The sequence below is a fragment of the Amphibalanus amphitrite genome, unplaced genomic scaffold (genome assembly GCF_019059575.1).
Source record: "Amphibalanus amphitrite isolate SeventyFive unplaced genomic scaffold, NRLGWU_Aamphi_draft 000021F_arrow, whole genome shotgun sequence".
Lineage (NCBI taxonomy): Eukaryota > Metazoa > Arthropoda > Thecostraca > Balanomorpha > Balanidae > Amphibalanus > Amphibalanus amphitrite.
In genome coordinates, this window is record NW_024881517.1 from 891,341 (window position 1) to 919,120 (window position 27,780).

Below are 27,780 nucleotides of genomic sequence, written 5' to 3' on the forward strand. Positions count from 1 at the left end.
CATTCTACAGTGCTTCGAAAATCGCTCATTTACATGGGGATTGAACGGGGCTTCGAGACTTGACTCCAAATGACGTCACGAGCTGACGTCACGAAAAGGTAGAATCGCCGGACGACCCTACCTGGTATATAGCAGGGCTGTCTCATCCCTATCTCCGTAACGTGTCGTGTGCGACCAATGACGTCACGGCATTGCGGCGTTCTGATTGGGCGGCAGCTCTGAATCGCCCGACTGGTGGTCTCCGCTCGACAAGCGCACGTGCCCCGACTAGACATTTGTAGTGGCATTGACGGCAAAAAAGGTGAGGTAATGCAGAGCTCTGAATATACTTGAATAGAGTCTAAGCCGTTAGTAATACGTAAGAACGTCAGATAGGTTTCTTGTTCGTCTTGATTTGAGCTTTTATGTGATGTAACTTTTACCTTAGTGTCGAGGTTGGCAGCTATGTGGGAGAGCCCTAAAGTTGGGTCATTTTCCATAGGATTGCATTACAGCCGTCCGACCCTTCGTACCAGTGACGTCACGGAAATCGCTGCCTCGGCCTAATGAGCATACCTTCTATATAGGGCCTTGGGTATATAGGGCCTTGATGTGAATGGCGTTGACTAGTTGTCTTTCATATCATTATTCCGGGATTGTTTGGAGCTGGTTACTTGGTATGGGCCATGGTTACTTGTTAGTGTTATTCAATATTTGTGTAGATGGTTTGAAACGTCTCTCTAGCTTGATTATGATTATGGTTGTTAAGAAGGAATAAGAAGCTTTTGGTCATTACTAAATGGGTATTCATATTAGTAGAGCAGACGTCACACGAAGGTTTTCAAACCAAGGAGAGGCGCCATACCCGGCGCCCGGTGGTGCTTCTTTCTAGGAAAACCTAAACAAACCTAACCTAACCTGACCTAACCTAACCTACAACCTACAAACCTACAAACCTACCCTACAACCTACAAAACCTACAGCGCCTCCTCGGTTGGAAAACCTTCGTGTGACGTCTGCTCTACTAATGCCACAAAATGATGCTGAAAAATCTGGACCTTTTTTGGTGGAATCAGTGATTATTCAGTGAGTTCTCTGAAGTCTGAAGAAGGTCCAGAACCATGAAAATATTGTTTAGCTTCATTTAGTTTCGATGAAAAGCTCATTATTCATTGTTGACAAGTAGGTACCTACCGTAAACCGGGGTGACAATGATACCCGGGGTGACTTTGATCATGGACCATTTTCAGGCCTAAAATGAGCATTTTGCTGCTGTGAACTGTATTTTCTATGCCAATGGTTTAATAAAGCAATAAAGCATTATAGCAGACACTTTCGGCCCCAGTTAAAATAATCATGCTGATGTCACAGCTTGTTTATTTGCTGTCATTGGCATGAAGTATAAATTTGCTAGCATCTCCAGCAATAATAATGGTAAAGATAATAAAGACCCATATAAAGAAAGAGAAAGCAAATGCTTAGATACTGAGGATGGAGGATGAGCATTGAGCTGCTCTATCTCAGTGGTAATTGGAGCATCAATGGGAAGTGAAAAAGACAATCAACTGGGAGGGTCATGAGCAGTGTGGCAAGTGGTCCCACAGCCACCAGCAGACAAAGTGTGATGTAGGACAGGTAGCCTGTGGCTTAGGACATCTGTGACTGTTACTTAATCTTGAAGTCAGAGGTTAAAGTAGCTAATTTTACTGCTTATAGCTCTGTAATGTGAGTTTAGACCCGGAGCATGCAACTTTATTTTAATACCTCAATGATTAATAGTTTTGCTGTAAAATGTTGGAGTTTTAGTCAAGCAAAGCCTTTAATTTTATTTAAAACATGTGAGTTTATCACACAAGCCCCTTCTGAGGGCTCCTATGCCACATATAAGGTGATTTTATTGTAGTGATCATAGTTACCCCGACCTCTGGGTGAGAATGATCAATTTTCAGGTCAAAAAATAGAATATTTATGATAAATTTCAATATGTTTACTGTACTCAGTTAGATAGAGAATTGTCCAATTGGTATGATGAAACAGTTTCCACAGTGAAATCTCAAGTGATATAGAAGATATTGTACCCTAATGGTCAAAAGTGATACAAAGTCACCCCGGTTTACGGTATCCGTATAGGCATATTATTGATGCCTAGTTGCCTCGCAATTTGTCACCCTCTATTGCATCTTGATGTGATAATGTTTAATGAATTTTGAATTTTCAGAATTCTTAGCAGCTTTGGTTGTATTTTGGGCATTCTGGTTATTGCATAAAGCAGCTTGTAAATGATAGATAGGTGCGTATATTTGAGGCTGAGGTTTGTTTTATTTAAATAAAATGTGTGTAATGATCTTCCTTAATTTCAGTGATAATGGTGGGGGCACCATCAAGTCCGTTTATCATGCATGTTTGGAGACTGTACAGAGTCCAACAACTATCTATCAGAACATTAAACCCACTCTTATCTCGGAATGGTGTGCCAACAAGTCATGTTCAGCGCATGTGGCTGAATACACCCAGAGAGCAGCCCAAAGAGCTGACACCTGAAAATGACAAGAGAATAATATACAACTGCATGCTGACAAGACTGTCAAAATATGAGGCTCAGCAGCTCCATAGAAGGATGCAAAGAGCCAGGTGGGAAAAGCAGCAGCCAGAGTCCAGCTTGCCTGCCTCCGTTTTCCTCAGTATGTCCAGCAGTGGCTCAGTGGACGCCTCAGACTCAGCCGCCCAGTCGGGATCTGAATCCCGGTCGCCGGCGGAGGTCACGTTTCCATACGCCTCGCCGACCCCCGTGCAGTTCACGGACGCGCCGCGGGACCGGGAGCCCGCGGACGAGCCGCTGCCGGCCGACACGCGGCTGCAGCAGTCAGTGCGCGAGCGGGTGCGGCTGCTGCGCGAGCAGGCCGTGCGCGAGGAGTCGGCCGCGGCCGACGGCGCCGACCAGGACGAGCTGTGGGTGCTGCGCTACGGCCGGCCGGACCCGTCCGTGCCCGTGAGCCGGTCCGTGTGCGGCGGCTGCGGCGCCCACCTGCACTGCCAGGAGCCCGCCTGGCCCGGCTACCTGCCGGCCGAGGTGCTGCGCGCTGCGCCCGAGCGCGAGCTGCGCGACCTGGTCTGCCAGCGCTGCTACTTCCTGCGCTTCCACCAGACGGCCGTGAACGTGACGGTGCCGGCGGCCGACTACTCGCTGCTGATGCGCCGCATGGGCGACTGGCCGGCGCTGCTGGTGCTGGTGGTGGACCTGCTGGACTTCCCCTGCAGCGTGTGGTCCGGCATCGGACAGCTGGTCGGTGAGTAACCGCTGGGTGTCACGAGCACTGGGTACGACAGTGAGTGGCGACAGGGGTGGTACAGCCTGGATACTGAGTGAGTACTGGGTACTGGGAACCGGCACTGAATGCAGTGTTACCTGCTGTATCTTGCTGTATCGCTCAGGTAACGTGTCGCGCAGTCCCCTGCTCCGCGGGCCGTATCTGCCCACCGCAGTGACCCCTCCCTCCCTTCCGCTCGTCAGGTCGGTCTCGGCCGGTGATCATCGTCGGCAACAAGGTGGACCTGCTGCCCCAGGACAGTGACGGCTACCTGGCGCGCGTGACGGCCTCTCTCAGCGCCGCCCTGGAGCGCTGCGGCGTCGACCGGCTCAACGTGAAGCACACGTGCCTGGTCAGCGCGCGCACCGGATACGGCATCGAGGAGCTGGTCACCGTCATACAGACCCACTGGGCCGCTCAGGGTAAACCCCGAGGGAGGGAAGGGGTGGTAGTGGGCAGTGGTAGTGGTCACCGTCATACAGACCCACTGGGCTGCTCAGGGAGAACCTTTAGGGATGGGTGGGTGGGGCGGCAGTGGCAGTGGCAGTGGGGTGGAGAGGCGGTGTTTGGAAATCATCTTTTGCATGGGTTTGATTTTGACATATGACATGGTTTTATTTCTGTTTCGTTTTTGTTTGCGCTGTATTAAATAATTTGTTGTTATTTCTGTGTGTTGTATTCAGCATCGCTTTGTGTTTCTTGCGCCTCATCCTCGTACGTTATGAGTACGAGTAGCGGTGTGATGATCCGGAAAATAACTACGCTTTGTATCTCCGCCCAGGCGACGTGTACCTGATGGGCTGCACCAATGTCGGCAAGTCGACCCTGTTCAATGCGCTGCTGCAGTCGGATCTGTGCAAGTCGACGGCGCACGACCTGATCCGGCGGGCGACCACCTCGCGGTGGCCGGGCACCACCCTCAACCTGCTGAAGGTGGGTAAACCTCTATCTGCTGAGGGTGAACACTGAACATAGCGCCTCCCTGGGGCAGGGCACTACCCTCAACCTGCTGAAGGCGGGCAGATCACCTCCTGACTCGGAGGGAGGGGCAGGGGGCACTCCGGCCGGACGATGCAGCGTTGGAACTGTTCGTTTACTCAGGTCCCGACTGGGCCCCAGTACAATTTTTTTCGACTCCGATATCTTTCTAAAATGCAAGATGCTATCCGTAATTCCTCCTTGCTGTTTCCATGGTATTCCTGCCGTAGCGCCCTTTATACACACGGTAATGTCTGTCTGCCGTCCAGTTTCCAATGATGCGACCTCAGGAGTTTCACCTGCAAAAGCGCCGCCAGCGGCTGCAGCGCGAGAAAAACTGGGCGGCAGAGGAGCAGCGCCTGCGCCACTCGCAGCTGATGGAAACCAAACAGCCCCGATACGCCATGCTCACAGGTGGGCGGAACAAACACTCGACACTAATTGGGAATAGTGGGTGGGTGGTGGGTGGACACGGTGGAGCGGTGGAGAGTCTGCTACCCACTGTCGGTGGTAAGTGCGTGTCTGCTGAGACAGACCACGGTCAGGTCACGACTGAATGTATTTTCCAGCCGGGTGACACAACACTGGCGACACACCACGGCCCTGAGGCCGTACCACAACTTTACAGTTCACCAGTTTAGGTGGCGGTCAGCCAGTCTGAAGAATAGTTAACCATTCGGCGGCAGTCAGCCAGCCTATCACACTACGACTCTACCATCCCACGTCCTGATCTTGCCCAGTCTTGGCATTTTTTCTCAGCCTTGGGCTTGTTCTGTCATGTTCCGCAGGGGATTTGTTTCGTTATGTCCCGGTGCGATATCACTCTTTTGACCTGGATATATAGCTCCGCCGTGCAAAGGCTAAAACCATTATGTCGGGTCAGAGGCCATTACCTCAGGTCAGAGGTCACCCGAACATAATGGGTTTTGCCTTTATACGGCAGAGCTGGTGACTACACCCCACTCGTGCCCCGTGGCCAGGTCACATCGGCCGCACGTTCCGCGGCGAGCGCGCCCGGGACGGCGAGGCGGCAGTGCTGGGCGCCGCGCCGGAGCCGGAGCCGGAGCGTATCGGCGGGGTGGCCGCCGACGACCCGCGCTTCCCGACCGGCCGCTGGGTGTACGACACGCCCGGCTTCGTCGGCGCCGACCAGCTGCTGGGCCAGCTGACGCAGCAGGAGCTGCTGCTGACGCTGGGCCGGCAGCTGCTGCGGCCGCGCACCTTCTCACTGGCGCCCGGACAGACTCTGTTTGTGGCCGGCCTGGCGCGCCTCGACTACCGCGCCGGACCCAGCAACGCCAGGTCCGTCCGAACGGGGAGGGGGGAGCAGGGAGCAGCTGCTGTGGGGTGGGGGTGACACAATCAGGGCGCGCTTTATCTTATTAACATGCGAGCTCTGCGTAAGATTTAGCTCTGAGAGCTAAATCTCTCACATTCGCGTCCACAATATTCGAAAGTAGCCTGAGAAGCTAACAGACCCTTTTCTCACTTCTTCGGCACCAGCTAAATCTCTACTTTTAACACATCTCCCTCGCGTGTCCCTCAGGCTGACGGTGTTCGCCTCGTGCGACCTGCCGGTGACGGTGACGGCCACAGAGGACGCTGCTGCCATCTATCGGGATTACCTGCAGTCGGGGTTGTTCGTGGTGCCGTGCGGCGGCGCTGACCGCTTCTCGCGCTGGCCGGAGCTGGTGTCGCGGGAGCTGACCGTCACAGGAGGTTCTCTGACAGAGAGCGCTGCCGACATCGTCCTCTCCTCGGCCGGTGGGTGCTGGGTGGCTCGACCGGGTGGATAGTCTGGTGGGAGGATCGAGATACGTCGGGGTGCGTCGGAGTACAACGATCTCAATATAACACCTCATCACGTTCTGTATTGACATCTCGCATCTTAAAACGGTGCTGTTACGTACCTAATACCTATGTTTGATTGTTGAAACGGCGAGACGCATTCAAGTTAACAATTCAATCAGTTAGCCATTCTTGAATCTGGAAATCTTGAGCGAAACCATGGTTTTTGATCTCTTGAACAAACGACACCAGATCCCGGGGTGGACGAGGACATGCAGGAGGGCCATTAGTGCTCCTGTTTCCACTAAACTTTTAGTTTTTTCTCAGACAGTTGCTGCGACCGACAAATTGAAGCTCCATATGTAACGGTTTGTTGTCCGATTCATGTGTCTCCAGGATGGGTGGCGGTCACTCCGGCTGAGGATCGCTCTGGCGGCAATCTTAAGGAGCTGAAGTTCACCGCGCACACGCCAGGCGGCGCTGGTGTGTTCGTTCGCTCGCCGCCCGTGCTGCCGTACGCGGTACGGCTGCGGGGTCGCCGGCAGCGCGATTCGCCGGCGCACCGGGTCGGCGAGCTGTACCAGCTAAGGGAGGCGCGGCGGTGACGAACGCGTCATCGGACCGTCATTAGACCGTCATCGAACAGTCATCCGTCAGCCGTCAGCTGGTACAGGGAAGTCAAAACTCGGCGGAAATGGTGATCCCGGCTATCGGTTTCGTGGTTGGGGCCCAGTTACGCAAAGCCTATTGAGACTGCTTTAATGCTTTGTGAGCGTTGTTTGTGTGTGGAAAACCACCACCGATGATTGTTATCAATCTTCCTGTGTCCGATATCGCAGAAGGAAACAACAAAGTTGAATGGCTGTTGTGAAAGTGTGAGTTCATACTTCCATGAGCTGGTGCTCTGGGTCCCTAGAAGCCGCCAGTTGTTTTTATACAGGTGTCATACGTATTGTTTCTCATTCGATGATGTTCATTCATCTAGTCTAGTCCTCATATTTGCCTCAAGCGGGCGCACATTAGTCGACATCGTGTGATACTCGGAATAGAAATGCCATGCGGTTTTACGACGCGAGTTGAGTGTTTGTTTTGGAGGGCTTCCGACAGCTAGTGGCGGCGTATCTCGGTAAGCTGATGTTTTGGAGCGATATTGGAAGCGACGAGGCGCTCACTTTCCGTTCTGGAAACGACGGATTTAACCTCAGCGCCGCCCGGTCATCTGTCACGATTCATCAATCATGAGCACACCTGTGCAAAAATGCGTCTCTAAAAATATGTGTCGTTAGTTGCTTCTGTTGAGACTTGAGAATCATTTCTGCTCGGAGGAGTGGGCTTAGTTCGACCAATCATATCCCAATGAGCACATATTCCGTGTCTCTGAGATTAGATTCAGTCGATTCATAAGTGGCTAATAAGTCTGCGGTGGTTGACGGCGGTGGTCTGTCAGTCACGACAGGCTGGTCCTGTGACGTCAGCGGACCCCATGAACTCGCTGTGTCGTGATTGGCTCGGCGCCACCGGCCGGAAAGGCGCCCCGAAAATCACTTAGCGCCGGGTGCGTTCGCGGAAAATCCACCCCTGCGGTCAAAAATGGCGTGAGGGTGACGTGATGGCTCCGTCCCATATGTCCCCCCCCCCCCTCCGGATTTGAGAGGTACATACGGGTGATTGCGGTTTGCTGGCGGAGCTGCATCATTGGCCGTCTAACCAGCTGTAAAAGCTGACGTCAGCTTTTCATAACTGCTGAGAGACGAGGGTTTCGCTATCGCATTCCAGCAGATTTGATCAATGATGGTTACGCTGGTGCTCATATGTTGAAACGGAAATCCTTCAATACAATGCTGAATTGAATCATATTTGTATGTGACATGCGTCGGCTCGTACGAATGTATCTACTCTATAGCCACATTGTACGTTTCTCGAAATGTTGCTATAACTTTGTCACATAAGTCGCCAATGGGTCATTAGAAAGCGTAATTGAATTACCGCTACATTAGCCATTTACCTCAACGTCTGCGTATCATCTTTCAATCGACAGCTTTTCACAAACACCCGGTGTATGTGACGAGCATTGTCCGTCAGTCGTTGATGGGTGTTGAGTATTCTGAGACGCGAGGCGAGACACCCGCCACCCATCATCTGCCAGTGCTGTGCTTGCCATGCCTCACGGGCACCACAACGAAATACTGCAGTTAAGGCCCTGAACTATAAGTACCTGCAAGTCTCAAACAGTCAAACACCACGTGGTGCAACTCGGTGACCTTTGTTTCGCTAAAATGACTCATGACTTCAGCTGTCGCACTATGCTCCAGGTTGTTACTCAGCGATCTTTGTTTCACAAAAATGACTTATGATTTAAGTTGAGATAACATGTCGTCACTATGCTCCTGCTTATTGTACTCGCATGCGATATATGAGCGTCATTCAGTGTCGGTGCATCCGGACCCCAGTCCCCACCAGACACTCGAGTTAAGCTCAGTCGAGTGTTTTCGGCACCGCGCCAAGTACCTACATACCTCTGTCTGATAGCTTTGTCGCCGGCTATAGGCTGTTGGTTGGTAGCGGCCGGGACATTCCGGTAGTTGTGGGTAGCTCCCCCCTTGTCTGCCTGTCTAACGGGAGAGTCGAGCTTCCCCGGAGTTCCCATTAAATGACACCCTGGGCCCGTCTCCTTACCATCACACAGGTCTATCGGCACCATTCACCTGGCCATGGCCTCGCCTGTACGCTGAATCCAGGTCTATGAGCATCAGGCCGCCGCGGCCGAGCAGCCAGCCGGGCTGCGGCCGCTCCTCCGAGCCAGCGACAGCCTATTCCTGGCCGGGCCGACCGGTCGCGCCACTGGGCTGATCAATACAGCACATATACACACACATACACGGCCGGCCGACCGCACAGCAGTGCCTCCGGAGCCTGCGCCCCGCCCTCTGCCTGCCGAAACTCGGCAGTCGCAGTACCCCGTTGAGAATGCATGACGTCCGCGGAGGGGCCCACAGGGGCCCGTCCTGCACCGCTGGATGCAACAGTGACTGCCAGCGGGGTTCACGGCCAACTGACGAGCGTGGAAAACTGGGGCGAGTCACCAGACTCGGCGAAGGGCACGCTCACTCGAGTGGAACTCCGGGGGCCCCGGTGCGGCTGGCTGCTCGGTCCCGAGTCCCAACCCAAGGAATGTTTTGGCCGGGTACCGTAGGTTGAGATTTTAGCATTGATGTTCTAAAGAATCTGAATAAAAAACCTGTCACCGTTACGAGTTACAGCTCCCGAGCAACGATCGAGCCAGAGTATCAGGAAGAAGCATCGATAAATAGTAGGTAGTAGTCTCTAGTTTTTGTCCCTGATTTCACAACTGCCTATCAAGTGATCAACAGGCAGGGGCGCGGGAACTACGTTCAGACTGGGGGGGGGGGGGGGGGCACACCATAATAGAGATCAACCTAGGGTACCCCCAAATCTAGTTTTCTCACCGGTTTTAGGCCACTTATTTTTCATTCCTTGGCTTTCTCAGCAAAAAAGAAAACATTTGCAAAAAAAGTGTGGTATTCCGTCTCAAAGCTGTGGGGCATCGCCCCCACGGCCCCAGAGTTGGGGGAGGGGGGCAAGCTGCCCCCACTGCCCCCCGGCTCCCGCGCCTATGTCAACAGGCGCTACCACAGTGCATCAATCATCAACACAATCCATTGGTCTTGGATTTCGGAATCATCACAAATTTGAAATCGGCCTCCTTCAAGCAAAAAAGTAGCTCATATTAGGCAGGTACTATCCACTAGTGCAGAGATCAACGGTATGTAGGTACCTACAGGCTACATGTATAGCCTAGCCTTTTGTTTTCGGAAGTGTTTACTGTGATTTGACCCGACTATGAGACATCGATAAAATATAAGAAATCGATTTGCAGCAAATTAGGTCGCTTCATGACCTTGAGAACTTCCGTCAACAAAGTGCGAGATGCGGCGAGCGGGAGTAGGTAAGTCTGAAACGCTCAGTAATGATTCTTGGATAATATCCGATTTAAGAACACTCAAGTCGAGTTGATACTTGATTAGCTAACCAGCTATTTCGCCGTTGTAATATCGTGTTGTGCGTCGTGAACTCGTGAGCTACATATAAATATTCGGTCATAATTATGCGCGTCACAACCGTCGCAACTGAAACCGAGTTGAGATTGGGAGGATTGGGATATGGGACGCCGGATGGGCTCAGGTTGTGATAGAAAATATGCTTTGGTGCCAACTGCCAGGGAATCTGCGCCTATTCCGATTTTATCAACCTTCAACATGCCTATTTTCCTGTCTATAAATGATAACCCCTTTTTATCACGGTGACTTTACTTTTTATCTGAATTTTGCAAGAGAACCACTAAGAGAACGCACTTTTGACCTCTCGTAGCGCTGTGTCGATGTGGAAGCGGCCGATAGAACTTCTCGGTTTCCCCAAAGTACCCACCGCTGCACTAACGGTCATGCTTATCCATCGCCAGGTCGAGGTGGGTGACAAGATTCTTATATGGCACGTTGATTTACCAATGTTGATACATTGGTCTTTTGATTAGTCAGGCGACATCTGACATACGAGACATAGCGATCGCAGCTCTTCTTTCATCTTCTTTCATTCTGACAGCTACACGGCATGGCATGGGGCATGAGGCGGGAGGCCGCTTGGCGCTTATGACCATTCCATGTAGGTCACAGGCGATTTTTCTCGTACGGGTTGAAAGCATGGGGCATGGTTGAGTTGATCGTCCCCTCGATAAGGAGCACAAGTCCCTACTGTGGACTTCTTCCTTCATCAGAACGGAGGTCAAACACCATGGAAAATGCAACATTTGAAACTTCTCGCATGAAACATGAAAACATGCAAACTTCGCTTTGGCATTTGAGCTTTGTGTTTCAGTTGTCATGGCCCAAATGACCTCTAATCAGCCGACCTGGCACCTCCACTTCCACTTCTCTTTTTCGAGTTGTCGACTGAAAGGGCGTCTGGTCGTGCGCACAACATTGCATGGACGTGTGAAATACGCATCAGCTTAAAAATCCGCAGCTCAAAAAGTGTCAGCGATGATATTACCATCTATACACGACCACATATATGTGGTCGTACGATCGTACATTTCTTCCTCAGTCACCGGCCCGGTCCGAAACAGTTTTTATATACCTTGGTCCGAAACAAGCTATCGCGCCGGCCGGCGGCTCTGCGACTCGCTCTGTCTCCAACTGTGGGCTTCACAGACTCTTATTTTAGCGCCCTTCTGAAACACTTTTTTAACACGACGGAGGTCACAGCCAGGGATGCAAATTGAGTGTTTTTGACCGTGTCCGTAAGTTGTGATGAAGATTTTCACCCACTTGTCTGTGTGCCGCAGATATTTTCCACTGTCGGTTTAGTTCGTGCCAACGCTCGGTAACTGCGCAGCGCTGCCGGGCCGGCTCGGCACGGCCGGCTAGCCGGAGGCGGTGCCGCCGATCGAGCGAGCGGGCGAGCGCCGGGCAGCAACCGGCCGCGGCGCCGCGGCGCTCCCAGTCGGGATTACATCGTTGGCGGAGGGGGTGCGTAGCGCGGAGACCTGGGGTCTCACTGTCCACCAGCCGACAGCGCGCGCGCCTTCTCCGGGACTGGGCACTGACACCTGCCGCTGCTAGAGACACCGGCGTCCCACTCAGGCTGTGATACCACCAGACGCGTGTCCAACGTCTCCGTGGGCTGCCCAACAGCAAACAATGGCTTCGGGTGAGTGCACTGTCTGGCTGCCGACCGGCACCTTCAGAGTTTTCTTGAAATGCACTAACCTACTGTTTTGCGGTTTACGTCATGTACGCGTGCTTTCGCTGTGATTGAGGGTTTCCTTTGTTTACGTTTTGGCGGCTGTCTAGCATCCCAGTGATGTTTATTTACATCGTCAGGCAATCTTTGGCCTCAGAGTCAGACCACCTGATCCTTACCCTGACCCTCGGGCCCAGGCAGAGGGTCCACTTTAAACCGTTAAAGCTGATGTCAATATTGAGTGTGTCCGCTGCCTCTGACAAGATTCGGAAGGCCGCCTGCCGCCCACCGGCTCCGTCAGCCGAGGGCATGGCATTGCTCAATGCTCATGGCTGATCATCGGCCCGATGAACGGGAATGAATGGTAGCCATCCGTGCCAGGACTACATTCAGCTTCCATCGGACATCTGAAGCCCCTGTCGCATACCAGAGGGACTGGAAGTTTCGAGACACGGCGTCGCGGCGGGCATCGATTGCCGGCCGCGGCCGGCGGCGTCCCCACTTCCTTTGTTTACTGGGGCGGCCGGCGGCGTCCCGTGCCGAGCGCTGCCGGGCCCTGGGGGATGTGGTACGGTGCTGTACAGGGTGTCTCATAAGTTCGTTCTCACATTATATTTGCATGTGAAACAGAGTACATTGCGTCTTGATATATTTGTGACCCCTCAATGTGCTCCCCATTTAATAGGCAAACACGTGAACACATGCTGCGGCATGCCAACCGGCATGTTTGGCTGCATAGCAGGCTTACAGTTAATCCAGACTGACTTGACATGCGTCGTGAGCTCCTCGAGGCTGGAAGAGCGCTACGCTTCGACGAGCCTAATTTTCAGCATAACCAACAAATTTTTATGAAATTTTGATCCGATGAGGTGCCTGGCATGTGGTCTTGCCACAAACGCCTGTCACAGTCTCCTTGCACCGCTTTTAAGCTTTGCTTGACCTGTGCACTGATGCACTGTCTTGCCTGAAGATGGGCCTACGACCTCTCTGATGCCATTTTCTCCTCTATAAATGTGTTCATACTCGCGGTTCGAGTTAAGCTTGAGTGTTGAAACTCCTCCTAGATGTTCTTGGAAAAGCATTATGCTTCCCAAAACTGTTTCTGGGACACCATTCGCAACCTGGTCAGCGTCTGGACGCCTATAACCCCACAATACCGTGACCTTGGCCTTTCGCATAGGAACATAACGGGACGAAACGGAGGCCTTCTCCTTCGCCCTTATGGGGTTGTTTTCGGGTTTGGACGGGTGTTTCATCTCGAACGTGGACTAGTTAGTCCAGATGACCTGGTTGATGTCCTCAGCCCTTTATTTTTTTTAGCCTCAGGCATAACGGAACTCATGTTTGGCCATTTTAAGACGTTTTTGACTGTTTTGAGCCCTCCGGTAAGCAGAGCTTAAGTCACCTTGAGTTATGTACCCCGAAAGAACACTCTTAGACAGCTGGTAATCCATCCTGAAAAGTCTGTTTACCAACTTTCTAACCCTTTGACCTTTTTTGATGGCCACTTTGGCGCCACACAGTTTTGGCCACATGGCTCACTCCTGAGAGCTGACAAAAAAGAGGATAAACTTGCAATGATTGACTCCCGACAAATCATCGGTGTCACTTGCTGACTGTGCGTCCAGTTAGCGATGGACATTGTCTACAGACTGGTAGGCCTCAATCATCCTCAATCGTCGCGAATGGTCACGTGCTGACTAAATACCGAGACGTACCCGTATTGGAGACCTCTATGTTGCGGCGTCAGCCGTCTGTGTAGGAAACGGGCTCTCTAGCAAAAACTATTTTGTCTACAGAAATTAGTTAATGTGGAGCATATTTCTACCAGCCATGGCAACCACGTAAGCCCAGTAACGAACCAATTTCAGCGTGCCTTTAAGCAAGAGAGCCTAAAAACGTAAAATTTAGGTGAGAACGAACTTATGGGACACCCTGGGCTGTATGTATGTGACTGTGGACATGGGGGGGCTAGCTGATGTGGCATCTGTTCCTCGCACGGCAACGTTTCCTTAGTTTGGTTTGACACATTTGACGCTGGAGTCTGTCATCTGATCTGAGACTGGATGATATCGTGTAGCTGAGTGGTTCTGGACTGACAGGCAGGCGGCCGGTCGTGCTTTCAGGCCTGCGCTGCACTCCGATTCCGTATTTATCACTGGGAGCCGGCCGGCACGGAGCGGCGCCGCCGGTCACACGGCCGTCACGCCCATTGTTTTCCTCTATTGTTGTGGCCGACTGGGCGGCACCGGACCGCGGCCGGCGGGGTCACCTTGATGGTATCGGGTGGCGCGGCGGCGGTGGCATCGGATGGCGCCGCGCCGCGATATGCCGTGATCTCGGCCGGGTGCGTGTCAGCGGTGTGCCGGCGGATGGTGACCCGGGCCGGAAGGTTCATTGTTGTGGCCGCGGGCCGACCCATAGCGAGCCGCGGGCCGACCCCTAGCTGTCGGTGTGTGGGCCGACCCCGGTTGCCGGGTGCGGTCCGCCGCCGCAGCCGTGACAACTGATCGCCAACGGGAAACCGGCCGGTGTAATTTTAGGACCAGTCAGTGGCGTGTCAAAGGGGTAGTGTCAGGGGCGGAGTCTGGTTATACTTAATGCCACCGACACCGCCGGATCGCTGTGCCCTCGCCGCCGGTTAATCCGGTCATTTGGTCCATAATCACCTCACCACTCCGTCCCGCTCGCCGCTGGGTCCGCCGCTGGTCTTGGCTGGCGGCGCTACCGGTGGGGCTGTGGGGGTGGGCAGGCGGGCTGGCCCACTTGGCGGCTGGGGTCGCCGCCCGCCCGCCCGGCGGCCGCACCCTACCTCTGTGCCGGCGCGCCGTCGACCCCTGCTGACACGGGACCGTCGGCCGCCTTTGTCGGCGGTGGCCGCATCCACCCCACTCCTTCCGGCTCCGTCCCTCAGCCCGGCCCCGGAACCCAGGTCAGGGGATTGAGGAGACTTGTCAGTTGTCTGGCAGGATGGAATGCTATTCAAATAAATATATTTAATTCCACTCCATTCCCTTTTGTCTCAGATACATTGGTTGTTTCTTAACTCATCTTGTCGCTATTTAAATGCAGGCGTCTCAAACTGTATCACCAAGTCTGATGCCTTGACGTCCCGTTATAAACACACGAAAGTTGCCCTTTGTACGGGGAGAGAGCGCTGTTTCCAGGCAGTCGCTGCAGCCGGTCGTCTGTGCACATTGAATACCGCTCGTGCCCAGTGGTCTGCAATGAATGGATGCGCCGGGGACGGGCGGCGGTCACCGGACTGGTGGCACACCCCGCGCCTCTGTGCCAACGGGTACCCTGAGTCACCAGTACTGGTTTCGCCAGGCCGCATTGGGAGAAAGCTCGTTACGTAGAAGGTGCTGTTATTTTCCATTTCCCAGACAATTGCCGGGTCCCGGAACGTATGTTCATTACGCGATGAGTAACTTCACGGCGCCGGCCGTTGACCCGTGCCGTGCGCTGGTGCCGGGGCTTGCGTACTCGACCGTCACTGCACCGCAAGTGCCGCACTCTCCTGACAATCGCCGCCGCTGCGGCCGGGGCCGCGGAGCGGGCCCGGCGGCGCTACTCACGGGGCGTTATGAAACGGCGCCGCCTCCTTGTGATGGTGCCGTGTCGCAACGCTCGTGAAAGAACCGAGGGACGGTGGGCCGTCGACCCCGCGAGGACACGGCCCGGCCTCCGGGAGGAGAGAGAGGAGAGAGCGGAGCGGCGCTCCAGGACGGCCGCGCTGGAAGGACCCTCGGGTGTCTGAGCGTGCGCTCTGAGGGCCGGCTCTGCTCCTTTCTGATGATATCCTTTTCAGAGCGGATCCCACAGCTCTGACCAATTCGGTTTCAAGCATAGGTGTAACATTTTATTGTTGTGCCGTCTGAGTGCCATCAACGTCCTGTGGCCCTCCTCGTCCTCAGCCCCGAGTCGTCTCGGAGTGGGGCCGAGCAGCGGCCGATGTCTGGGTCATCCCAGTGACAGCCCTCAGCTCTGGCAGCGCGCCGGCACTCGGCCTGAGCGGCCGGCCGCCGCAGCCCTTTGTTCGCCGGGCTCCTCCGCGGCCGGCGCGCCTGGCGCCGCCGCTGCGCCGCCGCCGTCGGGCGTCGTTTGACGGTGCGTCGGCCTCGCTGGCGCTGGCCGCTCTCTCCGCCCGGCTCCTTTCCAGCGCCGGCGCCGCTCGTCGCGGGGTCACTGCATCCGGAGCGGCGCCGCGCCGTGAAAGCTGCCAGCAGAAGGCCGCGCGCGCGTACGGCCGCCGCCCGCCGCTCTCCCGCGGCGCGCTCGACGCTCACGTCACGAGCGACTACAGCGCGCATGGGTTGGTGACCGGTTTTATTCTGGGCGGCCCTGGACCAGCCGGCCGCTCGAGAAGGCTCTAGAGCCGGCGGCGCTGTCACTCGACGGACCGCCGAGCGGGCGTGACGTCACGGCGTGGTCAGCGAGCGGCGGAGAGCCCGCTGCTGAGGTGGCATTCATTGACCGAAAAATCGAGGGGATTGATGTCGCCTAGCCTGGTGTGGTGTTGGATAGAAGGGAGGCTGATTCTGGTCGGACTGTCTGTCTGTAGCTAGCTAAAAATCAGCACGCACGGTGTTGGCGGCTCAGTCGCTTGCTCTCTGCTGACGTCATTGGTTGTGAACAGGTAAAAGATAATCACTTGATCGTGTGGTCATGACTGGACTCGTGACGTGTATCTTCATAGTGATAAAATCGTGTGTAGGGTAAATGTAGTAAGGATTTTCTGGACGCCAAAGTTTCCTGGACAGAAATATCCTCTTATCGTGTTGGGGCGGCACTATTGTGTGTCTCAGTGAGTCAGTGAGTAATTTGGAACTGCTCGGGCGCCCTCGGAGGCTCCACCTTTGCTTTACGAGTATGGTGTCCTCCACTCTCCCCCTTTATGGGCTGGTTTCAGTAGCAGGCCTGTCGCCACTGAGTGGGTCGTTTACGAGAAACCGTCTGGCCCCGATGGAGGGTGGCCGGGCGCCTTTGTTGATCAACAGATCCCGGGGGCGGCGCCGGCCGAGGGACGCTCCCCTCCCCTCGACGACGCCGGGGAGCGGCACAAAGAACATTCCAGCTGTGTCGGGAGGCGGCGGCGACGCCGGGCTCTGGAGCGGCCGGCGGACCGGCGGACCAGCCGGGAGGGCCAGCTGCCGCCGCCGCCGCCGCCGCCGCCGCCGCAGCAGCCCGCTCCGGGCGAAGGCCAGACCGGCCGACTCAAGATGGCCGCCAGGCCGCTCCGGTCCGGCCGGCTGGGCCTTTTTCGGCGGCCGACCGGTTGTGCCGCGGTCATCGGTAGGAAAATCGCTCGGCTGCACTGGCGGTGCTACGGGCCGGCCGGTGGGGGCGGGGACGGCTGTCTGGCCCGCCGGTGCCGACGGACGGCCGACGGCGTCCCTCTGTCACCAGGCACCGGCGGACCGCAGTGCCGGCCCGCTGACCTCCTTCTGACCTCCCGGTGACCCGGCGGCCGGCTCCTGCTCGGCGAGGACCGGCCCAGGTCACCGCTGAGCTGCCCCGAGAACCAGTCTGCTACCGTGGGTCTGTGACCGGCTCCGGAGCGCTCTGCCTGCCGAGCGAGGCTCACTGGACGGAATGGAGCCAGGCCTGCTCAGCGGAGCCCGTCGATGAGACTTCTGCCCGGTGTACCGTGCGGCTTATGGCCGAACTTTCTGGACCTGGAGTCTTTAGTCGGGTGGGGGTATCCTGTTTATTATATAGCTGTTTGATTGGACAGAACCTCTATTTGAGCTAGTCTGTACTGGATAATGGATATGACCCCACGCCGTCCGGCCATGTGCCTGATCTGGCTCGTGTCAGGCGGCTCCGCCGCCGGCACCCCTCTGTTTTGGCCAGCGTCACGAGCATGGCTCGGCCGTACGAGAGCTGATCTCAGCGCTATGGCTGGCTTGGTTTGTTATCGTCCCACAAGGCCATCGCTCGTGAGAGTAAACATGAGATGTTTTTACGGCACCCGTCCGATTCTAGTGTAATTCGGTCGCGCCACTTCTCCTGCGCAGTTGGTATGACCTTGTGCTCGTACTGTCGTCTGAAGATGCTCCGGACGGCCCCCCGCTGAGTGATCGTCGACCCCCGCACCCAGCCAGCCCGCTGCGCTTTTCACTCCCGACTTTTCCCGCTGCTGCCGACACGCCGTCGTCGCGGCGGCCGGCTCGGCTCCGGCGGCGCTTTCGCTGCGCGCCTCCCCGGCAGCCGGCGCTGGGCCCGCCGGTGCCAGCGGGTCGGCCGCTGAGTGGCCGAGCCGATCGCGCGACTGGTGACGTGGTGGCCAGGCCCCGCCCCCCGCCGCCGGCCGGGCCCGTCGCGTCGTTTGGGCTGCGGCGCTCGCCGCCGGCGGTGCTCAGCCGAGGTGAGCGTTACCTGTATGTGGCTGCCGGCTACTAGCCGCCACACGGCAGGTGCAGGGCGGCCCAGCAGTATTTTGGTCGCACCCAATGTGACCTGCAGACCAATTCGGTTACCGTTGCCGGCCGCCGCGCTCCATAGGTCTCCCTGGACCCCGAGGGAGGGGCGGGGCGGGCAATGTAAACAGACGGGGGCGTCTCGCTGCGGCGCACTTCTGTGACCTTGTCCCTGTCCCCCCTCCCCCGTCCGTCGGGACGCCCTCCCGCGGACGTCCGGTGCTCGGTCTCCCTCTCCCTCCCCCCCCCCCCCCAGTCTGACGTCCGGTGTGGAGCGCGTGCCAGCACGGCCGAACCCGGGGCCTCACCCGCCGACACCGTGACATTTAACGTGGGGTGGCCGAGTCAGCTATCGATGCCAAATACCTCGACTGGCAATTAAATATACCACAAATAACCGTCTGATATTTGTTATTCTGTGCGGAAGGCTTATAGAATTGCCTTAGTTCGAGCCTCTATCTGCCTATTTCCCGGTTGACTCTCAGAGATACTTGCATAGAGATGGAATTCAATTTAGCTGTGAAATTCGATGCTCACCCTATTCTGGCTCGTCCATTGAAGCGGAACCAATCCTAGGGACGGCGCGTTGCACCACCGCGCTGTCACCGCGGCGCTGGGTGATAAAGTGGCCGCCGTTGGCACACGGTTCGGCGAAGTGTGTCATGTTTGGAGTCCTGGAAGCGGCCGTGCACGGCTCAGTGTGGCCGCGCCGCTGTTTATTGCTGGCCGGTGAGCGGGCGGCGCCCGGACCGGGTCGATGCTCCAGATCTGACCCGGCGGGGCGGGGCGGGCGGACCGTCCGTCTGACGGGACCACGTGGCGGCTCCGGGCACAGGTGTGGCCCTGGCCGGCCGGCTGTGGGGGGGGGGAGGGGCGGGGTCACGAGGTGTCGCACCACCCCGCGCCACCGGCTGAGTCAGCCCTCGGGGGTCGGAGGGGGCTATTGATCCCCTGTCCCGCCTTGTTAGTCACCCGACACCTGTGTGTGTGTAACCGGTCACCGCCCGCCGTCCCCCCACGCGCCGCGCTACGCTGCCTATCAGCCGTCGCTGATGACAGGCCGACTGAGACGCCGTCAGCCGGGACCCGGCGGACCGGCGGGGGCACCGGCCCGTCTGCCGGTGACGAGGCGTTACGTGGCCCCGCGCCGGGCACTGGGTTCGCTCTGACGTCGCCGTCAGAGAATTACGCCGCCCGAACTGCCACCGAGCCGGCCGGCCGACGTCGTGCCGCAGCACTGATGACTGATCCCAGGGGCGGGCGACTGGCGGCGGATCGGAATGGCGCATCGATCGGCCCTCTCAGTGTGATGTAAACTGGCTGGATGGTTTCCTCAGGCGGACAATGAACCGCAATCCATAGAGTCGCTGCCTTCTTTCTTTTTGTTGAAGTCATATGCGAGTGCAAGTGTGTATCATGGTTTAAAAAACCGCAATCCTTAGTCACACTGGTTTTCTTGCGCCCGTTTTTACGGTGTTGGCGGTTCGGGAGCCCACTGAAGTACGGAAGTGATTTCGGTGGGATTCGGCGGACGGGTTCGGCGGACCGTTCCGTCTCTTTGTATCACCGCCGACAGTTCCTGGCAGTGGCTGTCGGCTGTCGGATCCGGCCGCTTCCCTGTCCCTCCTGGCTTCCTGCTGCGTTTCGCCCAGGTAGTTGGGCAGACCCAGTCGGCCGTCTCTCCAAGTTCCAGCTAACGAGCCGCTGGTTCTGGGAAGAGCGCAGGTGCCCCGTCAGCAGGCCGGGGACAACGAGCCAACTTCCTGGCCGCCCCGGCGCGCCGGCTGGCTGTGCAGCCCCTGTGTGTACTGTGTAGGGTGTGTGGTGTGCCTCATGATATGTGTACCGTGTAGTGTGTTGTGTATGCGGGGTACGGGTGCCTATTGTCGCAGTTCCCGGTACGTGCCCTCAGCCGGCCGAGTTTGGCGCCTTGTTCCGGTGTCGGGCCGGTGTCGGTGTCGATTCTGGCTAGGTGGTAGCCGCGACTGTGTGTTCCCGTTCGCCGAAATTGCGCCGCCCGTACTGTCCCGTCACTTGGCCCGCCCGGCCGGCCGGCTGACTCACCATGTGACCGGTGACGTCACAGTGCACTGGTGCACGGCGCCGGTCACGTGACGGTCGGGCGGGTACGTCAGCGCGCCAGCTGACTGCGGGCGGTCGGCTAAAACGGCCGACCGCCGGGCGGCGAGCTCAGTCTTACCACCGACCCCATACCCACCGGACGTGCGAGAGAGCGAGAGCCACCGGCCGTGTGAGCGGTCCGCAGTGCCGAGCCGAGCCGAGCCCCGAGCCGCAGCTGACCGGGCCGCACCGCCCCTCCGTCTCTCTCCGCTCACAGACGACAGCGACAGCATGTGCAAGGGGGATCTCAGCTTCGACGAGGCGCGGCGCCAGGCGCAGATGAAGCGCAAGCGCCACCGCAAGAAGCTGACCGAGTCGACGCCGGCCAGTCGCTTCGCGGACATGTACCGGCTGACGGGAGAGATCCTGGGCGAGGGCGCGTGCGCCTCCGTCCAGACGGCGCGCAACATCAACACCGACGTCGAGGTAGCCGTCAAGATCATCGACAAGTACCCGGGCTACCCGCGCAGCCGCGTCTTCAAGGAGATCGACACGTTCCACCATTGCAAAAACCACCCCAACATCATCCAGCTCATCGAATACGTGGAGGAGGAGGAGAGATTCTACCTCGTTTTTGAAAAAGTACAAGGCGGTAAGTGTCTCTTTTTCTTAATTCTTTTGCATGTTTATTTTGTTTCGTGTGCTTTAAATTGGAAGCAAATGTGTTCATTTAAAGTAGAAAAAACTATCGAGCTTTACAAATCCTGATGATGTGATGTGCTCAGCCTATTGGACTATCAAACTGGCCATTGGAGTCAAACATTTGCTGTCTCTTTATTTGATGTCCATTGGACATGGGTATGTATGCCAGCGAGTGTTGACACAGTCCGATGTGGGCCGTGGTGCATGAAGGCACACGTCAGCCTCTGTGCGCTACCTTGGACGCTCTGTTTGTGTCCACTGGCCGGTTTGTAGTCGCCGTGTCGCGTCATCGCCGCGCTATCGCTCAAGTGTGAGCTGTCAGCTGTGTGGGACGCTCTAGAACGGCCGGGAGTCGGCGGGTCTTCCCCGGACTGCGGGTCGGACCGGGGATGTGCGGGCCGTCAGCCGGCCACCAGTTCCTCATGAGCCCACAGGGCCGCCGGGCCGGCGATAGTGCAGGGGTTTCCGTTGGCGTGTCGCCAGCTTTCACTGCAGTTTTACGCTGGCGAGGTCACTGCACCGTTCGCATGGCGCTGACGTGGAGCCGGGCAGAGTCCACCGGTCGGCACGCTGCAGCCGCTCCGTGATCCCGGGCACGGTTATATCAGCGGCCCGCCGCCGCGCCGCACTGCAGGCCTGTTGCCAGCCGCCCGGCCGGTCTCGTCCCCGGGAAGCGGCTCGTTTCGTCAGCCGGACGGCAGCAGCAGCGCCGCCGTCCACGCTCATAGTTTATACTACCGCTAAAGATAGACGGCAATTCAGGCCAGCCGCTATCAACGGAGAGGACGTTTGGAGCGGCGCACAGCTGTGAGACAGTCGCTGTTGGCCGCGCGCACAGCCGCTAATTCGCTACTATCGCGGCGGACAAAAAACGTCCGGCCTGCGCACACAGAGAGCTGCAGCCGAGACTGATGAAACCGCCCTGCTGTGCGTGCAATTTGGGCGTGCAGCGCGTGAGCGCCCCTGGCTCGGCCCGGCCCGCTGAATAGATGGGCTATCATTGCAGGCGGGTTGCCTTCCGGGTCTGGGGAACAATCCCGCCGCTCATCTGTCGGTGCAGCCGAGCCCTTCTGCGATAGCAGTTAGCCGTTCATAACGCTGCAGCGCTGATGAAACTGGTCTGCCCTGAGCTGCAGCCCTCTTTGTGCCCGCCAATCGATGGGCTGATGTAAGGGCGGGCCTGCGCGCGTCTGCCGGGTGCGGCGCCGCGGGGCTGGCAGCGGCGCCGACTCCGTGGGGCCGTCCCGTGTGTGATATAACGGCCCTGTTGTGGTTGGAGCCGACTCAAGGCTCACCGGCCGGGTGACGTAACCGGGCGGCGTTGGGGGCCAGCCGGCGGGCCCGTGTGTCTGACCCAGCGCTCCTCTGTCCACAGGTCAGCTTCTGGATCGTATCCGGGACCGCAAACACTTCTCAGAGAAGGAGGCGAGTGAAATAATCCGTGATCTCGCTTCTGGCCTGCAGTTTCTGCATGGAAAAGGTGAGCACTGTTCCAGAGCTGTATCCGAGGCGCGTCATCGGAATGTGGTCGATACACATCACACCAACTCAGTTGTATAGCAGTCCAGTCACTGTCATTGCTGGCCGGAGGTTAGGTATTTATGTCGCTCAGTTCCGATCCCGGCGACCCCTCTCGAACAAAGAGCCGACGACGCGGTGGCCAAGTGTGTCGTTGGCCGGCGGCCAGTGGGCCTCTGGCGTGACCCCTGACCCGCCTCTGACCCCACCGCTGACCTCGGCCCGTCCGCCCGGCAGGCATTGCGCATCGTGACCTGAAGCCGGAGAACATTCTCTGCGTCAACAAGGACACGATCACGCCGGTGAAGATATGTGATTTTGACCTCGGGTCGGGCATCCAGTTCATTCCGAACCAGCCCACGCCAATCACGACTCCGCAGCTGCACACACCGGTGAGTGAACCCGCCGACCCGCACCCCGCGTGGGCGCCCGTACCCGACCCTCTGCTCAATGGTGTACTTATACGCAACGCGTGCGTCTTCGCTCGGATAGTGCTTACATGATACAGCTGAGTGAGAACGGGGTGGTTTTGCTCGGCGAAGGCGGTGGTCAAATTGAGTCTAGTTTTCGTGATACCTAATGCGCTATTGCGACATGAGAGGGTATTTGGTGTACGAGTTATGCGGTGTGCATCAAACCGTGCAGTTTCATACATTCACGGTCATGGTTCCTTACGGAGATGTAAAAACTACCCTTGCGGTCAGCGTACGCCACTGGTGGAGGGGCAGGGAGAGGGGGAGGGGGACGCCCACGCGAACGACGCGTGACACGCCCCCTCCCCCCCCCCCCGCCGGCCGGTGAAAAGTAGGCCGGCTGTCCTGTGCACGCCTGGGAAGAATGCTTCCGAGAGGCCAAGTGCGCATTGTTGGGGGACGAGGGGCGCGGGGCCCGCCCTCGGCGGATGAAGTCGTCCCGGGCGGGAGGGGTGTATTTCGGTGAACGGTTGGCGTGCGCAGTTACCTGTGCTTTCTGACGTAAGTGGCCACTCTGGCCGCCGTGAGTCGGGAGATAACACGCCCGCCAGACAGCGCCTTCTCATAGTTGATGGGCACGCGGCTGACGGCGGCCGTCTCTGGCTTTCAATCAAGGTCGGCGTTCCCAGTACACAGCGTGATGTGCGGAGTTGGCGCGCGCGGCTCTATCGCAGCCAAACCTTTCTACGCCGCCGCGGCGCGGTGGCTCCGGGCCCGGTGCTTCCGCCCGCCCGCCCGCCCGCTCTGCTGACGTCAATGCCGGCCGGGTCACAGGGCGCCCGGAAGGTACGGTCGCCGGTTACGCAATTCTGCACCGCCACGCGCCCGCCGCCGATTGTTTTCGTCTCCGCGCGGCGCGTGGAGTTGTTTGGAAGCGGCAGCGGCTGCGTGGGATAAGTCTGGAGTGGCGGCACGTGTACCGGTGCGGGGTGTTTGTGTACGCCCCGGACGGAGGGCGGCGCGCAGTGGCCGGCCGCCGGGCGCGTGCCGCAGACTCGACTCCGTGCGCGTGGCGGCGCCCTTCAGAGGTCACGTCCAATCGATGCGCCTCTGGCAGCGAGCGCTCCGGACGCCGACTGGTCTGGCCTCGTCGGCTGCTGGGGAGGGGGGGGGGAGCACGCGCCGCCTCGGGCGAACAAAGACCCCACGCGCCGCAGCCGCCGGCGGGATGTTGTGATGCCGGCCGTTGCCTCTGGGCGTGGTGCGCCGGGAGGGGCGGGGCGGGTCTGACGCGTGGCCGTTCAGAGAATCGGCCGGCGGCGGAGAGTACGCGAGGCCGCCGTTGCATCAGCTCAGGGTCGCCGGAGAATAGTTAACCTAGGGACGAACGGCGCGGGAAGCGGGCCCGAGGCCGTCCCCTGGCACGCTGCCAGTCGGCCGCTCTGACGTCTCCTTCCCCCGTCTGGCTGTCTGCCGACGCGGTGTCTGCTGCTCCCGCCGTCCGTGCCAGCGTGTGACGTGGCGTCTCCTCTGTCGACAGGTCGGCAGCGCCGAGTTCATGGCGCCCGAGGTGGTGGAGGCGTTCTTCAGTGACGACGACGACTGCTCCGTGTACGACAAGCGGTGCGACCTGTGGTCGCTGGGCGTCATCATGTACATCCTGCTGTCGGGCTACCCGCCCTTCTACGGCAACTGCGGCATGAACTGCGGCTGGGAGCGCGGCGAGGCGTGCGTCCGCTGTCGCGACCTGCTCTTCTTCAGCATCCACGAGGGCGTGTTCGAGTTCCCCGAGCGCGAGTGGGGCCACATCTCGGAGGGCGCCAAGTACCTGATCCGCAGTCTGCTGGTGAAGGAGCCCCTGAAGCGGCTCTCTGCCGACGCCGTGCTGAACCACCCGTGGGTGCGGCACGGCGGCGACGGCGCCAGCCTGCTCACCACGCCGCACGTGATCCGCAGCAACCGCAGCGTCAAGGACCTGTCGCTGTACGCCCAGTCGGCGATGGCGCTGAACCGCGCGATGCTCCACCACCTGTCCATGGACGTGGGTCGGATGCACGACGAGACGAGCAGCAGCGAAACCGAGTCGGACACCGAGGGGCCCGTGCTCTTCGGCCTGTCGCCGCCGCTCGAGTCGAGCATGATGCAGCGCCGGCTGCACCACACGCAGAGCATGCGGCTCACGGCGATCGCCTCACCCAGCGGCTGAGGCGGCGGCGGCGGCGACGGGCCGGCGCGAGGGGCGCCGCCCAGTTTTACCTGGAGCCGCGGCCGGCGCCGGCCGACCGGCCCCGGCCGCGGCCGAGTGATGTCACCTGCAGGACTTTGGTTACGGTGGAGATATATCTATGTATGTGTACGTGTGTGTACATAGGGTGTGCGAGCGCGCCCGGCGGAGTCCGCCGCGGTGCGACCGTTCGCCCGTTGTCTCCAGCCACTTTGAACTGTACAAACGTGCCTTGTTGGTGGGTCCCTGTAGACGCGTCTCCAAGGTGTTCGGAAGCTCCTCTTGGGTATACTCTAATGCTACAGCACCCTGGGCGCGCGCCCGCGTCCACCGCCGGTCCGCGGCGGAGGCGGGCGCGCGCCGTTATTGTATAGCCCCGGTGTGAGGTCCGGACGCCGTCCAAGGACCGCGCCGTGTACAGACCACTGGCGAGCGGCGCGCTGCGGCCGTCCGCTCCGCTGTCCATCTGTCCGTCTGTATGTGTGAGTGTGTGTGGTGTCGGCACCATGCGCGCCGTCACCTCTTCCATAGGGGCGGCGGCGGCGGGCCGGCCGCGCCGCCGACCACCGGCGCCGCGCCGGGACGCCCACGGCTGTGATCCTGTGAGAAGGGCGTCCCACCGCCGCCGCCCCCGCCGCCGCCCGACACGCCCGCGCCGCGGCCATGTCACCGCCGCCAGCGCGCGTGCTCGAGCGAGCGAATCGGTAACGACTGCATGCTCTCCCAGCGCCGGCCGCCGACGGCCGGCGGAAAAAATACAAAAAGATTTATTTTGCTCAATGGGAGACGAACTAACTGTTGGTGGTAACGGTATGTATACGGTGTGCGTGTGTCTGCTGTTGTTTGGGGCCGGCCTGCGCGCGGCGGCGGACACTGCGTGGACGCTGCCGGCGCGGCCGGCCAGCCGTCAGCGCTATCGGCATGGCGCCGACCATCCGCGCGCCCCCGGCGACCTCCTCCGCCGCCGGACTTTCGTTGGTAAATTAATTTTGTATTTGTTTTTTGAAATCAGCGTCGGTGTTGGGCAGGCCCGCGACTCGCCGGAGTCTGCGCGGCCCGCCCCAACCAGGAGCACTAGTCACTCGTTTGTGTTGCCATCGGTCAAGAAGAAATTCTTCTGTGTCAGGGTTCATACTGAACTTTTTTTTGGTAATAAATAAATAAAAACGCAACATGGTGTTTACGGAGTGATGAAGGCCGGAGAAGGACTGGCGAGAAAGATGGACGGAGGGTGGGGTGGTACTGGGTACAGGCATTGGCTCGCATGGCTCTACCGCACACATCAACGTGAAAGGCTGGCCTAGTAGTTTGTTTTGTTGGGCTAGGTCCTTTCATTCCACTGACACCATTTCAAGCCCTTAGAAAGAGGATGAAGGGAGGCAGGTCACCCAGCCAATGAATCGGTCGCTCCGGAGGGCAGCTTCTGCTCGAACTAACCCCCTGACCGCGCCGGTCCTCAGGTGGGGTGACCGAATCGACAGAGAAATACTCTTATAAGGATGGCGATGGGCTGGCCCGGAGGGCAGAGAGTTGACGGAGAGGAAGTTATGGAGGAGACCGGATGTTAGATGACTGGATATAAAAGCTATAAAGGCTACATACTGTACACAGGCTGGCATGAAAGATATGAAGGCTGTCATAGGCTCTCTCATCATTCTATGGCCGTGGACGGTGTCTCGTTTACAATTCCCCCTACAAACGGTAGTGCGCAGTTTTCCACGGTGTCTACGCTTCTATAGTGGCGCGTGACTCACTCACGCGTGGCTGCTGGCTGCACATCTGTGGGGTACGCGACACCGGTGGTATCTACCGACCGTCCACCACCCTCCTTGACTGAACGGTGAACACTTGCCCCCTCGCGCTGCGGTGCGCAGTTCGCACCACGTGCTCTGCGCATGTCGCCGTCTCCAAACAGTTTTTTTATGTGCCGGGAGGGGGTACTGCGTAGTTGGTGTCTCTCTCATGTCACCGCACGCCGGCAGCTGTCTCGATACGGTGACCCGATTTGCTCTGACGCGCCTCCCCCCCCCCCCCCGGCTATCAGACCCCCCGTTTGATACACGCGTTGGGTGCGTGATGAACTTCAGAGCAGCAGTGGCATTCACTGGCCAACGGTGGATGTGGGTTGATCTCCGCCACTGCAACTGTCGTCTCCCGAGGAATATTATGTTCATCTTTGCTCATCTTGTCCCTGCCAATGCTGTGGATGGCGAAACTTTCTCGACAAGCATGGAAGTCGCATTCTGTTCTTAGTATTGGTCAATTATTATTTATCAATGGCCATCTTTGCACGGCAGATCGGCGCACGCCGCACTATACCTACTTTCAGCTAGCCCATCCCAACCCTTCCCAGCTCCGAGGCGGAGCAATGTAATGGACTGTTTCGCGGCACCTTGACCTTCAACCCTGACAGTCACGACGTTTGCGCATGGTTCTGGTCCTGGACTCCGCCGAGCCAAGGCCAAAACGATGCGCGCCAATGTGCGAACCGCTTCAGGTGCGAGCCGCGTGCAGCGTGCCTACGTGAGTGTGTTTCCCATCCTGTCATTTCGGCTCACCTGCAGCCGGCAGAGGCCCGAGCCCCTTACGTCTCCTGTAACTAATGTTAGCTGCAAGGTGTTTAGTTA

At 58.1% G+C, this 27,780-nt stretch overlaps 2 protein-coding genes across 3 annotated transcripts; both read left to right on the forward strand.

Moving 5' to 3' along the window:
- The first annotated feature begins 644 nt into the window (after positions 1-644).
- Positions 645-7,907, forward strand: LOC122390991 (nitric oxide-associated protein 1-like). Its single transcript, XM_043384503.1, has 8 exons — positions 645-655; positions 2,340-3,266; positions 3,491-3,709; positions 4,069-4,220; positions 4,535-4,679; positions 5,246-5,567; positions 5,812-6,029; positions 6,450-7,907. The coding sequence occupies exons 2-8, from the start codon at positions 2,345-2,347 to the stop codon at positions 6,656-6,658; spliced, it is 2,187 nt and encodes a 728-aa protein (XP_043240438.1). The 5' UTR covers positions 645-655; positions 2,340-2,344; the 3' UTR covers positions 6,659-7,907.
- Positions 7,908-9,979: 2,072 nt separating this feature from the next.
- LOC122390999 (MAP kinase-interacting serine/threonine-protein kinase 1-like) lies at positions 9,980-26,325 on the forward strand. Of its 2 annotated transcripts, XM_043384522.1 has the most exons (6): positions 10,004-10,020; positions 11,416-11,780; positions 20,574-20,948; positions 22,374-22,478; positions 22,754-22,908; positions 24,470-26,325. In XM_043384522.1, the coding sequence occupies exons 2-6, from the start codon at positions 11,771-11,773 to the stop codon at positions 25,133-25,135; spliced, it is 1,311 nt and encodes a 436-aa protein (XP_043240457.1). In that variant the 5' UTR covers positions 10,004-10,020; positions 11,416-11,770; the 3' UTR covers positions 25,136-26,325. The 2 variants fall into 2 exon arrangements, with proteins under 2 accessions (XP_043240449.1, XP_043240457.1); XM_043384514.1 differs by lacking the exon at positions 11,416-11,780 and having other exon boundaries at positions 9,980-10,020.
- The last annotated feature ends 1,455 nt before the right edge of the window (positions 26,326-27,780 follow it).

Coding starts and splice junctions, on each gene's coding strand:
- LOC122390991 (XM_043384503.1), top strand. CDS start 2,345: ATGGTGGGGGCACCATCAAGTCCGTTTATCATGCATGTTTGGAGACTG. Junction 3,710..4,068: donor GACCCACTGGGCCGCTCAGG/GTAAACCCCGAG, acceptor ATCTCCGCCCAG/GCGACGTGTACCTGATGGGC. Junction 5,568..5,811: donor GCCGGACCCAGCAACGCCAG/GTCCGTCCGAAC, acceptor CGTGTCCCTCAG/GCTGACGGTGTTCGCCTCGT.
- LOC122390999 (XM_043384514.1), top strand. Junction 22,479..22,753: donor GCAGTTTCTGCATGGAAAAG/GTGAGCACTGTT, acceptor TCCGCCCGGCAG/GCATTGCGCATCGTGACCTG. Junction 22,909..24,469: donor CTCCGCAGCTGCACACACCG/GTGAGTGAACCC, acceptor CTCTGTCGACAG/GTCGGCAGCGCCGAGTTCAT.